Source organism: Sceloporus occidentalis, unplaced genomic scaffold (genome assembly GCF_023333645.1).
Source record: "Sceloporus occidentalis isolate IW3139 unplaced genomic scaffold, rSceOcc1.0.p SCAF_34, whole genome shotgun sequence".
Lineage (NCBI taxonomy): Eukaryota > Metazoa > Chordata > Lepidosauria > Squamata > Phrynosomatidae > Sceloporus > Sceloporus occidentalis.
Window position 1 is genome coordinate 1,211,157 of NW_028317014.1, and position 13,780 is coordinate 1,224,936.

The 13,780-nt window shown below is 39.8% G+C and overlaps 2 protein-coding genes across 2 annotated transcripts in view; one reads left to right on the forward strand and one right to left on the reverse strand.

Moving 5' to 3' along the window:
* The window catches only part of LOC149298119 (uncharacterized), a 77,902-nt gene extending 71,473 nt beyond the window's left edge, over nt 1-6,429 (reverse strand). The window contains exon 1 of the mRNA XM_089487622.1: nt 6,343-6,429. Coding sequence (XP_089343748.1) covers nt 6,343-6,429 — 87 coding nt within the window. The remainder of the gene's footprint in view (nt 1-6,342) is intronic.
* A 1,337-nt stretch (nt 6,430-7,766) lies between these two features.
* Nucleotides 7,767-13,780, forward strand: part of LOC149298120 (uncharacterized) — a 93,810-nt gene continuing 87,796 nt past the window's right edge. The window contains exons 1-2 of the mRNA XM_089487623.1: nt 7,767-7,777; nt 7,891-7,942. Coding sequence (XP_089343749.1) covers nt 7,767-7,777; nt 7,891-7,942 — 63 coding nt within the window. The remainder of the gene's footprint in view (nt 7,778-7,890; nt 7,943-13,780) is intronic.

A 13,780-nucleotide genomic window follows, 5' to 3' on the forward strand; every position in this document is an offset into this window, starting at 1 on the left:
AAGTGCCTCAATTTACTTTCCCAGCAATGGGACCCATATTCTTAGAGAAAAATGATCTAACTTGGAGAACAAGTTCCAATTGCAATAGGAGTGTATCTGGGTAAGAACTGAACTTCCTAGATCACATAAATGTAGATGACAAGCTTAAAGGGGAATGTCACTTTCATGGCTTTTACCAGAGCTTTATTCATCTTTAAATCTACTTATAACTTGTTTTTCAATCAGTGTAATGACTTTAAAGAAATTGAGGACCTTCCTTCCTTCTTGGGTTCATCTAATGAACTGCCAGATGTAAGATTTGGGGAAAGAGGTGGATCTTTTATCATTGCTTCTTCTAACAATGCAACCCCCGGTTCTCTATCCATGCCGGTCTGTGAATGCTTGGAGGCAGGCAGTGTGTACTACAGATCATTGTTACAGATCCATTCCAGAGACTCTTGGAATCTTGATCTCTATTGACCAATTTCCTTGTTTCCGTTTTCTACATTTGGCAATAATTAGTTACTAGGGGTGCTAGTGTTCTGTAGGTTAAACATTTTGGTTGCAAAGCAGTTAATGGCAACAGGTAAATCATTAAAGTTTGGACACTATTCAAATGGCTTAAGCATTTAGTATTGATTTAGTACTCATGTTTTGCCAAATGAAATAATAGTCAAGAGATAGAATAGTCAGAAAATTATAAAAAGAATACCCTATATGTGAATTCTGAAAACTAAAAGGTCATTCTGTAAAATGCATAATACAGAATTATGTCAAGAAAAATAAACTGTAAAGCTAAAAAGGCCTTTAAGTGATAGTTCAGATGTATCTGAAACCGGGCAGTAAAAATATCATGCCTATTTTTCCCTAGTCACACTGTATTTAAACGAAGCTGTTATTGGCAACTATGCAGACAATTGCCTTTACACAAAAGGGGCTATGAGCTAAACATGATTTTGGTGATTGAAGAAGAACAGTTCTACTATGCAGAGCCAAATGAGCAGATGCAGCGCTATGGTAATTTGTGACTTAACACCCATACCAAAGCATGAAGCTTGAAATCTCCTGGTATAAAAATCCTCCTTTTGAAAAGCCCACACATCCATACATCATGTGGGACTGGGGGGGAATTGCAGATCATATTTTAGCCAACTGCGGAAAATATGTAAACATTTTATGTTTGTCCATTTAAAAATGACTTCAAGGTTTGGATACTTAACTTGGGGTAGAATTAATCGGAAGAGCACATGGGCACAATACAGTGTTTTGCATGCAATTCTAGCTATTAGATATATATATATATATATATATATATATATATATATATATATATATACAAACATATATATGTTTCTGACTAACAACATTGCATGATCTAGCTTTGGTAGGGCATGTCTGAATGGCATTACTTCAAGTAGTTGTCAAATATGGACCTCCTGATCACCCCTCTGACAGCCACTAGCTGACTCTTGGATGATAGATGTTTATGAGGTCAATCATTAATAACCCCTATCACACACTGACATGCTAACTGCTCCTGTGTGACATCTTCTTTTATTAATTAAAAGGCCAGGATGCCTTTTCTGCTCTTTGTATAGTATATATGTCACTACATTAAACCTATACAAAACACCATCATTTTACTAAGGTTTCAACAATGTTATTATATCTACTATGCTTGTGTTGTTAGGCTTAACAAATGGCTTAATATATCATTTTAGGTGAACTGATACATAAAGGCGCTATCACTAAAAGCATTAATAACCGGTGAATGAATGAAGAATCACCCAACTAATATTATATACACAGTCTGAATGAATGAAAATCCTTTGGGACAGAGGGAAAAAAAATAAAAATATATATAGTTTTACTTGAGGATGGAGGCAACTGTCAATGTCATCTTGACTACGCATTGCATTTAAAAGCTACAATTTTAAATATAATTTTATTGCGGACCTTAAATCTCTTAACGCAAACATGTACATTATCTGCACCTCATACCATTACGTGGCTGCATACCATTTAAAGGATAAGAGGCAGCAAAGAGGGCACTTGATTCCACTTATTCACTTATGGGTTAACCTTTTCAGCGGCAGGGGTCTGTCTCCAGGCATAGGCTACTGTGATAATGTGAAGTAATGCAGGATTCCTGAGCTGTCTTCAAAACAACTCCAAACATGTCCTATCAAAACTACAGCTTCACGGGCTGTGAATGAACTCATCGAACAAAATGGTACGAAAACGTGTTCTACTTTTCTGAATTCTTTAGCGAAGCAGTGTAGAGAATTCACCACAATTCAGCCTTTTGGCCCTTTACCTCTCTGCATGGGTATAGCGTCCTGTGTTCCACATACCCAAACAGGTTTCCTAAGGTTTTTCTCCACTTCTAGCACAGCATTGCCGGTTTATGGCAGGTGGTGCCCCTAAGCTACAGTAGAAATTGTCCTTGGAATGCAACAGCCTTTAACTCTTTAAAGCTGCTCGTGTAACCCGCTGGAATCCACGCTCATTCATTTGGGGATACATATTTATATACCGTGGCCAGGCTGCTGGTTGTGATATGCGTTGGTACGCCGGATGCTTCAGATATTGAAAGCGACTGTTGATTTTAACCAATCTTAGAAGAAAAATCTCAGTAACGGCTGCCTGGGTGATTTCTCGGTGATTTTAATACGCAGACTTTACACTGGAGATTTCTCTATAGCATCATTATGTTAAAAAATGAACAAATTCACATGAATATGTACGTTTGCCCTAGCTCGGAAACTATGATGTCACACAGTAAGACCCTTTAAAGAGCTGCACTAAAGCATACATTAGAGAAAAAGGTCTTCACCGAGACATAAACTACCACCTGACTTATTTCTCATCTTGATCAATGCAAATTACTCTTCTCAAAAAGTGCCGCCTAATGATGTCATGGCTTGTTCTAATAAATGCCCATATTAACACCATACATGATGCGATATGTATGCCGCAAATGAAGTTTAGAAAAAGCCGCACAGAGCGACATCGGCACAGATTATTTGACCGTTGATCCCCTCCAAATACCTACAATGGACAGAAATATTCTGTAACCGCATGGAGCAATGTGGTCACTAAAGAGGAGTACAGCATGAGTACATCTTCCCATCTATCAAAACCTCTCACGTGTCATAGACACCGGCAGGCCTCACCTGGAGTCACGATGGTGTCAGGTTTAAGAAAAAGGTTTGCTAAATTCCACTCCTAATTTATGTTCTTGCATGCTTCACCCGTTAGCCACAGGTCACGCGTGTTATCCGAACGTTAAGTGCAGGTGACCTCCGTGTTAAAGAGGTTCTGTCACCATTACACTTTTGGCATTGTCAAATTGGTGTCATTGATTTAGCGTAAAAGTACAGGACTGATTTACCCAGGAAAAACTGAATTTAGGGCAAAATGTGGCAAAACCAAGACATCAATTACTTTGATTTTTTACATTATATTACATTTTACAATAACCTCAAAACTAACGGCATACAAAACTGGCGGTAGCACGTTAGAACATAGAGAAGAGGGTCCTGCTAAGCTTCCCGTGACGGGAAATGGTTTAAGGATTTCAGTACAAAGATCAGAGTAGCCTGTTCTCCAAGCTACATGAATGTTACCCCAATTGTTATATATGCGAAAATACACCATATTCCTTATGGGATGGAGACATATCATTTAGTTTAAAATCATCAAAGTGAATTCCTTATCTATGGGAAAGTTAACATAATGTTGAGGGATTTGTTAAGGCTTCGTATTTTAATGGCAGGAGTTTACCCCAGCCATGGCATTCACTTGAATGCATAGAGGGTTTCATCAGAATCCCTTCTTTACATTTACTCTCCTTCCCAGGTCCCTGCTGTTTGCCCTCCTCAGCAATGCGCATGCGCAGGGTACTCACCGCCAGTGTTCCAGGGGGCCTAATGAGACCCCTACATGCGCGCACAGAAGCACCCATGCCTTCCAGTGATTCCCTTCTTTATATAGCGAAAACAGGCAAGTAACACGGACAGTAGAGAGGGGCATTATCCTGAGGCTTTGGGGATACCTTTTACCAAGGTTAGTGCATATTGACGCACTTACGATGTACTTTAATATGCATCCATTGTTGGTGGGGCACTACGTTATCCCTTTAAAGCCCCCACCCTGTCTTTGTACCGCCAGAAAAAAATGTTCTTACCTGCTTGTCAGGCTCTTGTATCAAAGTGTTTTCATTTGAGCAAAAATATGTCATTTACAACACATCTTATCCACATAATATGTTTCAGGCGAAAAAAAAACCTTTTCCTTCCATACAAAATGAAAAGAAAATACATTTTACTGCAAAGGAGAGTACCGGAACGTTGAACGTTTTAGGGGTACAATGAGGAAATTCTACTTTACAGAAAAGGTAGTAGATACCTGAAATAGACCTCCAGTGGAACTGGTACAGAACGCAGTAAATAATGAAAAAAGCATGGGACACGCATAAAGCACTCCTAAAGAATGAAGCAGTAAAAAGCGATAGATAAAGGGGTTGACTAGATAGGCCGTGAAAGCATCAAGGTGTGAGGGTACCTCTTATTTCATGTATTGTTTCGCAGTATATGATGTATTTCCGCGGACCAATAAATGATATCGTTCTGTAGACTACCTTGCCTCTTAAAACTTTTTCTATCTTTTCTTTGCCTAGCGTCAACAATTTACGTAGTGCTTCTTACAGCACATACAGCAAAGACGTCGGCATGACATTATTATAATAATAATAATGTATATTATAATAATAATAATGTAGCCCAAAAATAGATGTTTTTGGAAGATGTACCTGGCTGCACGCATGACTGGGCAAAGACATTCATTGGGAATGGGGAGGGGGTGGTGGTAAGCATTAACCCTTGCAATGCCAAAGCTGCACAAATAAAGGCTCTAGTACCCCATTAAGGCTCTGCGCTTATAAATACCAATGTCCTTTCCCCGCATATGGCCAGAACCTCTTTATGGCATAAGTATATGTCGAAGACCTACTATGGTCTGGCTATACGATCGCATGCAGGGAGCAAATACCTACTGTCCGATACAATGATTACAATGTTTATTTTGTAGAGTCTAATATTTATATAACGTTTATATAGTTAAATGGCAGAATCCGCAACGTTTAGGTTTACACGGGGCTCACCGGCGTCTTAACATGGCAATAAATCTGCAGTCTTGCATTTGAATTGGTCCACAAATCTGATGACTTGGGCAGTCTGTCTACATGTTGCTTATGGTAATGGGGGTTATAGCGTCAGAGGAGGTTTAGCTCCAGCACTGTTCTCTAGCAGGTTAGGGATGGAGGTTACACTGCGCATGAGCTGCCTGTGAGGTTGCACCAAGCACTGCTTTAACTGCTATTTAAATTCAGGTTTTTAAGCTGATACACAACTCCCACTCCTATCACAGAACAACCTCTGATAGTTTATTTACATTACTGAATGAATCCTTCGCAGATCAAGCATTATAATAGCGTGCAAAAAAAAATACTTTTTGATGAAGGTCCCATTTAACATGTTACTTACTATATATATATATATATATATATATATATATATATACACAACCTGTTGAAGGAATAGTGGAATCAAACACTTCCAATTTGGGCTAAGATGCCCCACTTCTAGTATTCTGACATTAGAATGTTTACTTAAGTGATTCTTTTTCATAAGATATATAATAAAGGTAAGAGAGCTGTTTGAATCATCTCCCCCCAAAAGGCTGCTCTATTCTCTTTGTCCTGTGCTATGGATCAGAAGTCAAGATAAGCAGAGAAGGAGGTTAAAGGGACAGACAGGGAGACATTGTGATCAACTCCCTACCCTGCCCTGGGGTCAAGCTTTTCCGAAGCCAGCTCAGGTCTTAGGCTGATAAAAAGTGCAAGTACCAGTAAATACATCTACTGTACCCAGAGAATAGGAAGAATTGTTTGACATAAATACCCCGGGGATTAGCCGGGCTAACTGATCCGAAAAGTAACCTACCCCAAACCCTTGCATTCTGTGAATGGGATCTGTAGTGGGGGGAAAAGGCGAGCATGCGATCCCTTTAAACAGAATCCCCCCCCCCCCCCGATCTCCAGCTCGAGAAATATTGATAATAAATGCATGCAAGTGACATTATCTCCAAAATGCCAGAAATAGCCTTTCCATTTCTTGTCTTGATGAGGTCATAAAAACACTATTTTTAACCAGTTTTAAGTTCTTTCAGACCTGAATCACTGAGGGTTTGGGTTACCAGGTTTATAAATATAAGTCAGTGACTGTCCGGCAGGCTGGCTATGCATTAGTCTATAAGAGTTAGAAAGAAGACGGTAAAAAAAAAGCCCCCCGTTGTACTTACCGCAGATTCTGCATTCTGCACCAGGTGCACCAGCAATAAGCCTAGGATAGCAAGGCTGGGTAAACTTAGCGAATGTCCCGGCTTCATTCTTCAAGCCCCTCGGATTTATTCTGTACCGGGGGGGCTTTACCCCAAACCCAGGCTCTTGCCTTCTGCACGGACCTGCAAACTTTTCCGTGCTGAAGTTAGCGGACGGACTTCTTTCGCCAGAAAGGCATTCGAACGTGATCCCTCCGCGCTCTTCTCCCCAGGCTAATGATATAATCTGTACACCGATAGATGTGCTCTCTCTTGAGTCTTTTCGTAAAATTAATGAGCAGCCTCCTTAGAATTTTTTTTTTCTGGTGATAGTGGATCCCCCCCCTCTTCTCTACTTCTGTAACACTCCACCCATCCCCATCCCTTTCCCGCCCCCTCGCCTCATAAAGACACCACTTGCACCAAGGAACTATTTGCTCTGCGGATGGATTAGTCTACCGACCCCTTTCAGTAATTGAAACCTAATATTTGCCTCCTTACTATGCAATTAGTGCCCCTTTGCTGAATAAACACCTTAAACCCTATATGTTATTCCCTAACAATTTGCCACTAGAATTGTATTTGCTTGCCTGTTTGTTTTACAGTTATTTGTCATCTGCATGAGCATTTTGGAAGGGTGCCTCTTCTTAATACCCGGTATTAGGCTCCATCCTATGCTTTGCAGTTCTATGTGCATAGGATTCCGTCTTACAGCTACTCCTATTACAAATGACGCTGTCCAAATGCTAGTAAGGCTAAAATATCCTAACTAAGCCACATAGCTGAATCTGTTATTCTAGGTAGACATTGCACTGGGGATTCAGACTTCTACAGAAGCAATTACAGGACATTTGCATAAAAGCAGCTTTTCTCCCAGCAGAGACGATAACACAGCGCCGTTTGCACTGAGGGGCTCATAGAAGTGCGGACACTTAATACTGCGCTCTAAGTCATCTACCTGGGCATTTGGCTGTCAAAAAAAAGTAAGCGGGGCTACTTGGAGTGACTTGCCTGTGATTGACAGCCCTAGCCACGCCCCCTTTCCTCCATTCCTAGTCGCAGCTCAGTGTTCGGTGCATGGAACCCATCCGATAGCTGAGGCAAGTTAAGACTTTGCCTGTAACTGCGGAGGGACGCAACCTTCAGCCGCTTTACCGTCTCGGTGAAACTCCTTAAACCTTTAGCTCTTCGTCTCTATAGCGTCTGAAGTCGACCCCTTTATGCTAACGACTTTTTTTTGTCCCTTCTGTCTTTTGTTTTTAGTTCCCCCGGGACTCCCCCACTAACCTTTGATTCCGAAGCTCCGTGGAGAATCTTTCAATGAGCCCCCAGCACAGACCACTGTAACTACAGAAGAGAAAAAGGGGGGACGCATACTTCGCTTCCCCCTCGCAGATTAGAGGAAAATGATCGGACGGTAAGTGCTGCTCCTTGTATTCTTCTGACAATTATATCGTGTTTCTGGGGTAACTTAAAGATGATAGCCATTTGCATGCACCAGTTTGTAATACTTTTGTGCTTTGCTTGCAGGATTTGTCTACTGGTTGCTATTGCTTGCCTTGCTGCTGACTTGGTGCAAGCGGTGAGTTGATCACTGTAACTCTATGCACTGTATAAAACATGTGGGGGGGGGGGTTGCCAATATATTCATTATTGGTTAGTTTTGCATTAAGTGAAGTCATTATAGAGACAGTGGTACACAAAATACTAATAGTTACATTGAATTTCATGAAGCCATTGTTAAAGCATATTTATTTTCTTTAAAATGTAGTCATGTATGAACAGGTTACTGAACGCATAGTTGTGTTTTAGTTGTAAGCGTAAGTTAAATTTTAAAAGGTATTTAGAATACATATGAAATAATACACAATGCATGCTTAGTTAACTGTTTGCTTAACCTTACATGACTTAAAATGAACTTTTAAGTCATGTAAATAGTGAATTTTGATAAAATTCAGCAATGCGATAAGGCAAAACGTAGTAAGTACTGACTCTTTGTCCCAGACACAAGGTTTAGCTGCTGCCTTAATAAAGGCAATTGTAGTATTTAGTGCATTGACTAGTCCGATCCATTCCATTGCCAATTGAAGTGTAGTTATTACCATATTAACTATTTGAATGCCATGGATGCCTGACACTGAAAGTGTTAAACATCTGGCCTCACGACATACTTATATTTATGATATATCCCTAATGTTTCAACTATTATGTCTACTCGGTCTCATAATTATATCTATTAACATGATGGAGCTATCTGTATTCCAAAATATTTAATCCTTTTTTTTTTGTTGCATAGTTGATGAGATGCATAGTCTCTGGCTTCAATAGGGTTAATGGTTTTAATAATGCCTGGGGCATTTGTGGTTTGAAAAATATAATGTTCTAAAGATTTTCAGTACATTTTTTACATCACTCCCAAAATGTGCTAAAAATAAATGATACTTCTAGGTATGCTGCAAGATTTCACACGTGTTGCGGTATATTGCGTATGTGTGATCCATTGTGTATACCACAGGGAAATTATTGTCCCAATTAAGTTATTACTCTTGTTGCTGTCCATCTTTGTTCCGGTAGCCATTGTAAACATGCATAAGGAGAAGGGGAGATCACATCTGCTTAGGAAATGATATGCCGTTCTGCCACCTTTTGACACAGATCCCAAGTTCATTAAAGACAAATTACATTTATATGTAAAGCCAACAATTTTAACAATAAGAACGCATGTTATAGGTGGTTTTAGTAAATGAATATAATATTGCTAAAAGATGTGACAGTAACATTTACATAGTAATAAAAGGGTTCATTTGAACGTTTTATCTTCAATTGGTGCCTCCTTAATTTATTTATTTTAGGCTAGGGGCCCCTGACTTGTCAGCCAATGGTCATGGCTCTAACTGTACCCACTGCTGCGTGATACATATTCACATACAAATATGTGTATGTGTAACATGTGGTGCCTTACCCTTGGGATGAAATATGGAAGCTTGATAGTAGAGATGCCACCACATATATTAGCTATGGGGGACCTAACACCATTGGTTTTCCACCCAAGAAATAGCTATGCATTTACCTTCTCTTTTCAGTCATGATGGCTTTTGCCAAGGTGGACCATTTCATCCAACTTGGACAAATATGCCTTACAAACTTGCTTCTACTGTCTACTTTGTGAAGGGATCCACAAGACTAATGGAGTTAACAAAATAACATATTACCCTTTTCAAAGAGCAAATTCTAGTTCCACCCTTTACTAAATGTATTAGTATGGCCAGTCTCCTACCGAGCATTAGTTTTGCTCTTAGTACCTTGAAGCGGAAGGCACAAAGTAACATCTGTAGTAGTGTATATGGACATAATAATTACAAATGTTAATTGATTATTTTACATACAATTATGTTTAAAGAGCCAGCAAGCCTTATTTTTAGCACTTTAGAAAATGGGGTAGTTTACTCTCCCTTTCAGCCCTGCTTAAGATGAATGTATATTAAAGTACTAGACAGGGCCAGCCCAAGACAAAATGCCACCTGGGGCGAAGTTTAAAATGCCGCCCCCCCCCCATTATCTACCCTTCCTCTCCCTCCCTGCCGCCCCCCCCCATTATCTACCCTTACTCCCCCCGTACTTACAGTCCTGCGGCGAGTCTCCCTGCTCGGTCTTGGTGCCGGCTTGTAATGCTGAGTGCCGGAAATGACATCATCTTCCGGCGCTCAACATTACAAGCCGGCACCGAGACCGAGCTAGAGGGCTCGCAGGGGGGAGAGAGAGAGAGGGGCGCCGAGCGGGTACTAACAACTTGGTAAGCGAAAACCACTCGGCGCTCTCTCTCTTCTCGGCTTTGCCGCCCCTTCAAAAGTGCCGCCTGGAGCGGTTGCCCCACTCGGCTCCATTGTCGGGCCGGCCCTGGTACTAGAATATGTTTCTCTCAAAATTGTGAAAAAAATCCATACAACTAGAACCCGCAGCTGCCTTCCTTCTCCATGATCCAAGAATTCTTGTCACTGATTGACTGCTTGAAGCAGCCAATCAGTGGCTGGGATGCAGGGATAGGCGGAGTGTCCATACAAGGACACACCAGTGTCTGTGGTAAGGTAAAGACCCCAGTAAATGTCCACCATGAGCAATTACATCAAGTATATGATGTGTTGGCCAACCACATCTCCTGCGTAAGAGCTGGGGCTGGTGGGCGGGCAGGCAAAGGGGCAAATGTGTATGCATTTGCAAAATGTACACAATAGAAATTTAAAAGGAACTTTAATATGCTTTGAACTATTCATTATGAGGGTTCCCTTCAACCAAACTTCATGTGAACAGTTACCTTAACGTTATCTTAATAGTAATCTTATCTTAAGGGTAACGGTAGGGTCCATAAAGCGCTGTTGGATACTTAGTGTCGGAAGAATGCAGGCTGCGAGATAAAAATTGTGCAAACATTTTTCATAAAAGTTATATTTGCTTTATCTGTTTCTTGAATGTTAAAAATAAGGTATACTGGCACTTAAAGCATGGACGATGAATAGGTTCTCTATGCCTGTAATTGTATGAAATGATGCAACAATGGGGATTTTTCTACCAATCCATGAATTGTGGGGAAAAATATGTTTAAAAAAAATAATTCACCGATAAAACATTTTTACTAATTTTAGATATTTCAGTCCCTTCTTAATAACAGAAACAGAGATCAAAACTGTGGTTCAAAATATTTGCAATATTTAACTTGGTAAGGAATATATGGTCTTCAGTTGCTTCTCGCTAATTTAAATCACCCCATTTCTGTTATCTTAAAGTGTCTTTACTGGATCCATGTCCTTATCTTAATGGACATGTTTATTAATGTGGGCTGGAGAAAGGTTAAAGAAATAGAGATTTGTGGTTTGTGCAATGAAATCTATAGCTATCTCATCACATACAGAATAAAAGATGACCCCCAGGTGCTGGCCTGTATATACCCTAACATAGTAGACATGGACATAAGGAACAAATCAGTAGCACCCTTAATGATAAACCTCAGGGAGATGAGAAGACATTATCTGTAAATAAGTTACCCGAACGCAAAAGTACACGAGCTTGGAGATATATCATTGTACGGCGCTGCAGAGTATGATGGCACCATATTAAACAATAAATAATAATAAAAAATAATATCCAGAAAAGATTTAAAATGTTCAGAGTTAAGAGTAAGTGTGTCATAAAAGAGTCTTTATTCTGGACCCCCCCCCACACGGTGCACTTAAAAAATAGTGCTTTGCAGGTAGGGCATATGGCATGAACCATTGTAAAACCGTTCCCTTTTCCTCTTACATTACGACTAAAATATGTTTGTTACAGGTACTTTGGAAATATTTCAGGTTATAAAGTAGGAATAGACCCATTTAGATTACATTTGTGAGAGAGGCTGTTAAATTAATAACCCCGCTCCTGGAGATGTCTTTAGCAGGTCAGTCAAACTTTAAACATCTAGATTGGTCCTCCATGTAAATGGCGCAGGTATTAGCTGTAGAGATTGGATCTAATCATCCGGATGTTGGTTCTGTTATGAGCAGAGTCATAACTTGGGCTCATGGCGCCTGGTGCAGAGTCGTTGGTCCCGTCTCTTGTTGACTCCATTTCTGAAGGTGAGATGAGGTGCAGGAGCGTTGGGCCCTGGAAGAGCTTGCCCAGCGGAAGTTACGGCTCTGATTGAGAGGTGCAGGGAAAGCACCTTCCCTTTTCAATATTATAATAGTTATATTAAGCTATATGTATAGATATTTGTATGTATTTATTTAGCACTGATGTACTACAATAAAGGCAGTATAATATGTTAATTATTCATATTGACAATATTAGTACAATAGATATGAATGCATTTTTAAAGGAACTCTGTCCCCAAGAGCTTACAGTCTAAGCATTTACTGGGAAGTTTATTAGCAGTGGAGAATTTTGAAAGCACAACTAATCTTCACATGCACAGAATCACAACTGTTCAAGGTGAATGCCACCTGTTTAATGTGGATGCAACATACGATTCTGAGCAAGTTCTCTTGGAAATGTTAACACGAATATTTTATTAAAAACAAAAAACGCTAACCTGATCTTAAAAGGACGCTTTATTTTGTCTTTTGTACATTTGGGGCAGAAAAAAAGGAGGCATTTTCAGATGTTGGTTACTTGAACAGCAGTGTTTTCAGGATATTGTAAAATTCCCTGCCAAAGGTCTTAGAACTTCATACAGGATCTGAATCTTTGGTGCAACCCTGTTGAAATCCAGGTAGAATTTCCAAGAGGAAACGTTTAATATTTGTGTTTTAATTCTGTATTAACCAAATTTGCTTTCCCTCTCTCTCTCTCCGTTATGCTTGACTTACAATGTCTGCCCTACTTCTGAGTAATGTTTGCACTCACCTTCTCACAGCCTCATGATGGCAGGGGTTCAGTGAATGTTCTCCACCAGTCAGGAATGCTGGGTCAGTACAAAATCACACACATGCGCAAGAACTGTAAGCACTTATATGTTCAATCACTGCATTCCCCCTTAAAGATGAACCCAAGTGCACCCTGCATATGCCATCAACACAAAAGAAAGGGGCTTTATGTTTAGCATAGGGGCTAATGGTAGAGGGTTACAATAAATTAAGCCCAAACAAAGAATATCTTACGTTAATAAGTAATATTAAAAAAAAAAGAACAAAATATGGATTTTCATTAAAAGTAATTATTGCTTTAGGGTGTTTTGGGTATTCCACACTTATATCAGTATTATTGTGTGGCATGTGCTCCCCCGCCCTCGTCTCTAACTCTATGTAACTTCTGTTTGTGTGTCCACACTCTGTCTGCTCTTTCTTTATATCTCTGTCTTCATCTGCATGTCTGCCTTCTAACCCTATTTGCCTAATGCCCCTCGATGTAAATGGGATGTGGCGCTAGAGCCGCACATGGACTGTCTAGTCTAGATGTATTTTGATGTTCATGATTTAGAATGTGTCTACATTTTAAGAGCATGTTAAGTAATATCCCAATTAGATATTTAACTTATTCTGTCTGTGGGAATTCACACTTTTATTTTAATTGCTGGACATTGACAACATGGCCCTCTTATCTTGTATGTTTCATTGTGTCCATTGCGTGCCCAAAAGGCATGTTTTTAAAGGAGTGTCATGGTACAATTACCATGATTGTTATGCAACAGATGTAAAATTATGGAGAGCCAATGGCACTAATGTGACCTCATTAGCAAGTTTTAGATAATGAGTAGATAACAGCTGTAAATAAGTCCTAAATTCCAGTGATTATCTACAAGCATTTTATTCCATTCAGTTTTTGTGGTGTTTATGCCAATTCTTGGTGTTTCTTGATAAAGACCAGTACATTTGTAGTATTTCGGCCAACATGCATTGTTGGAACTTGGCTACACCAATGTGTGCTGGTAAAGAGCTGACATGATATC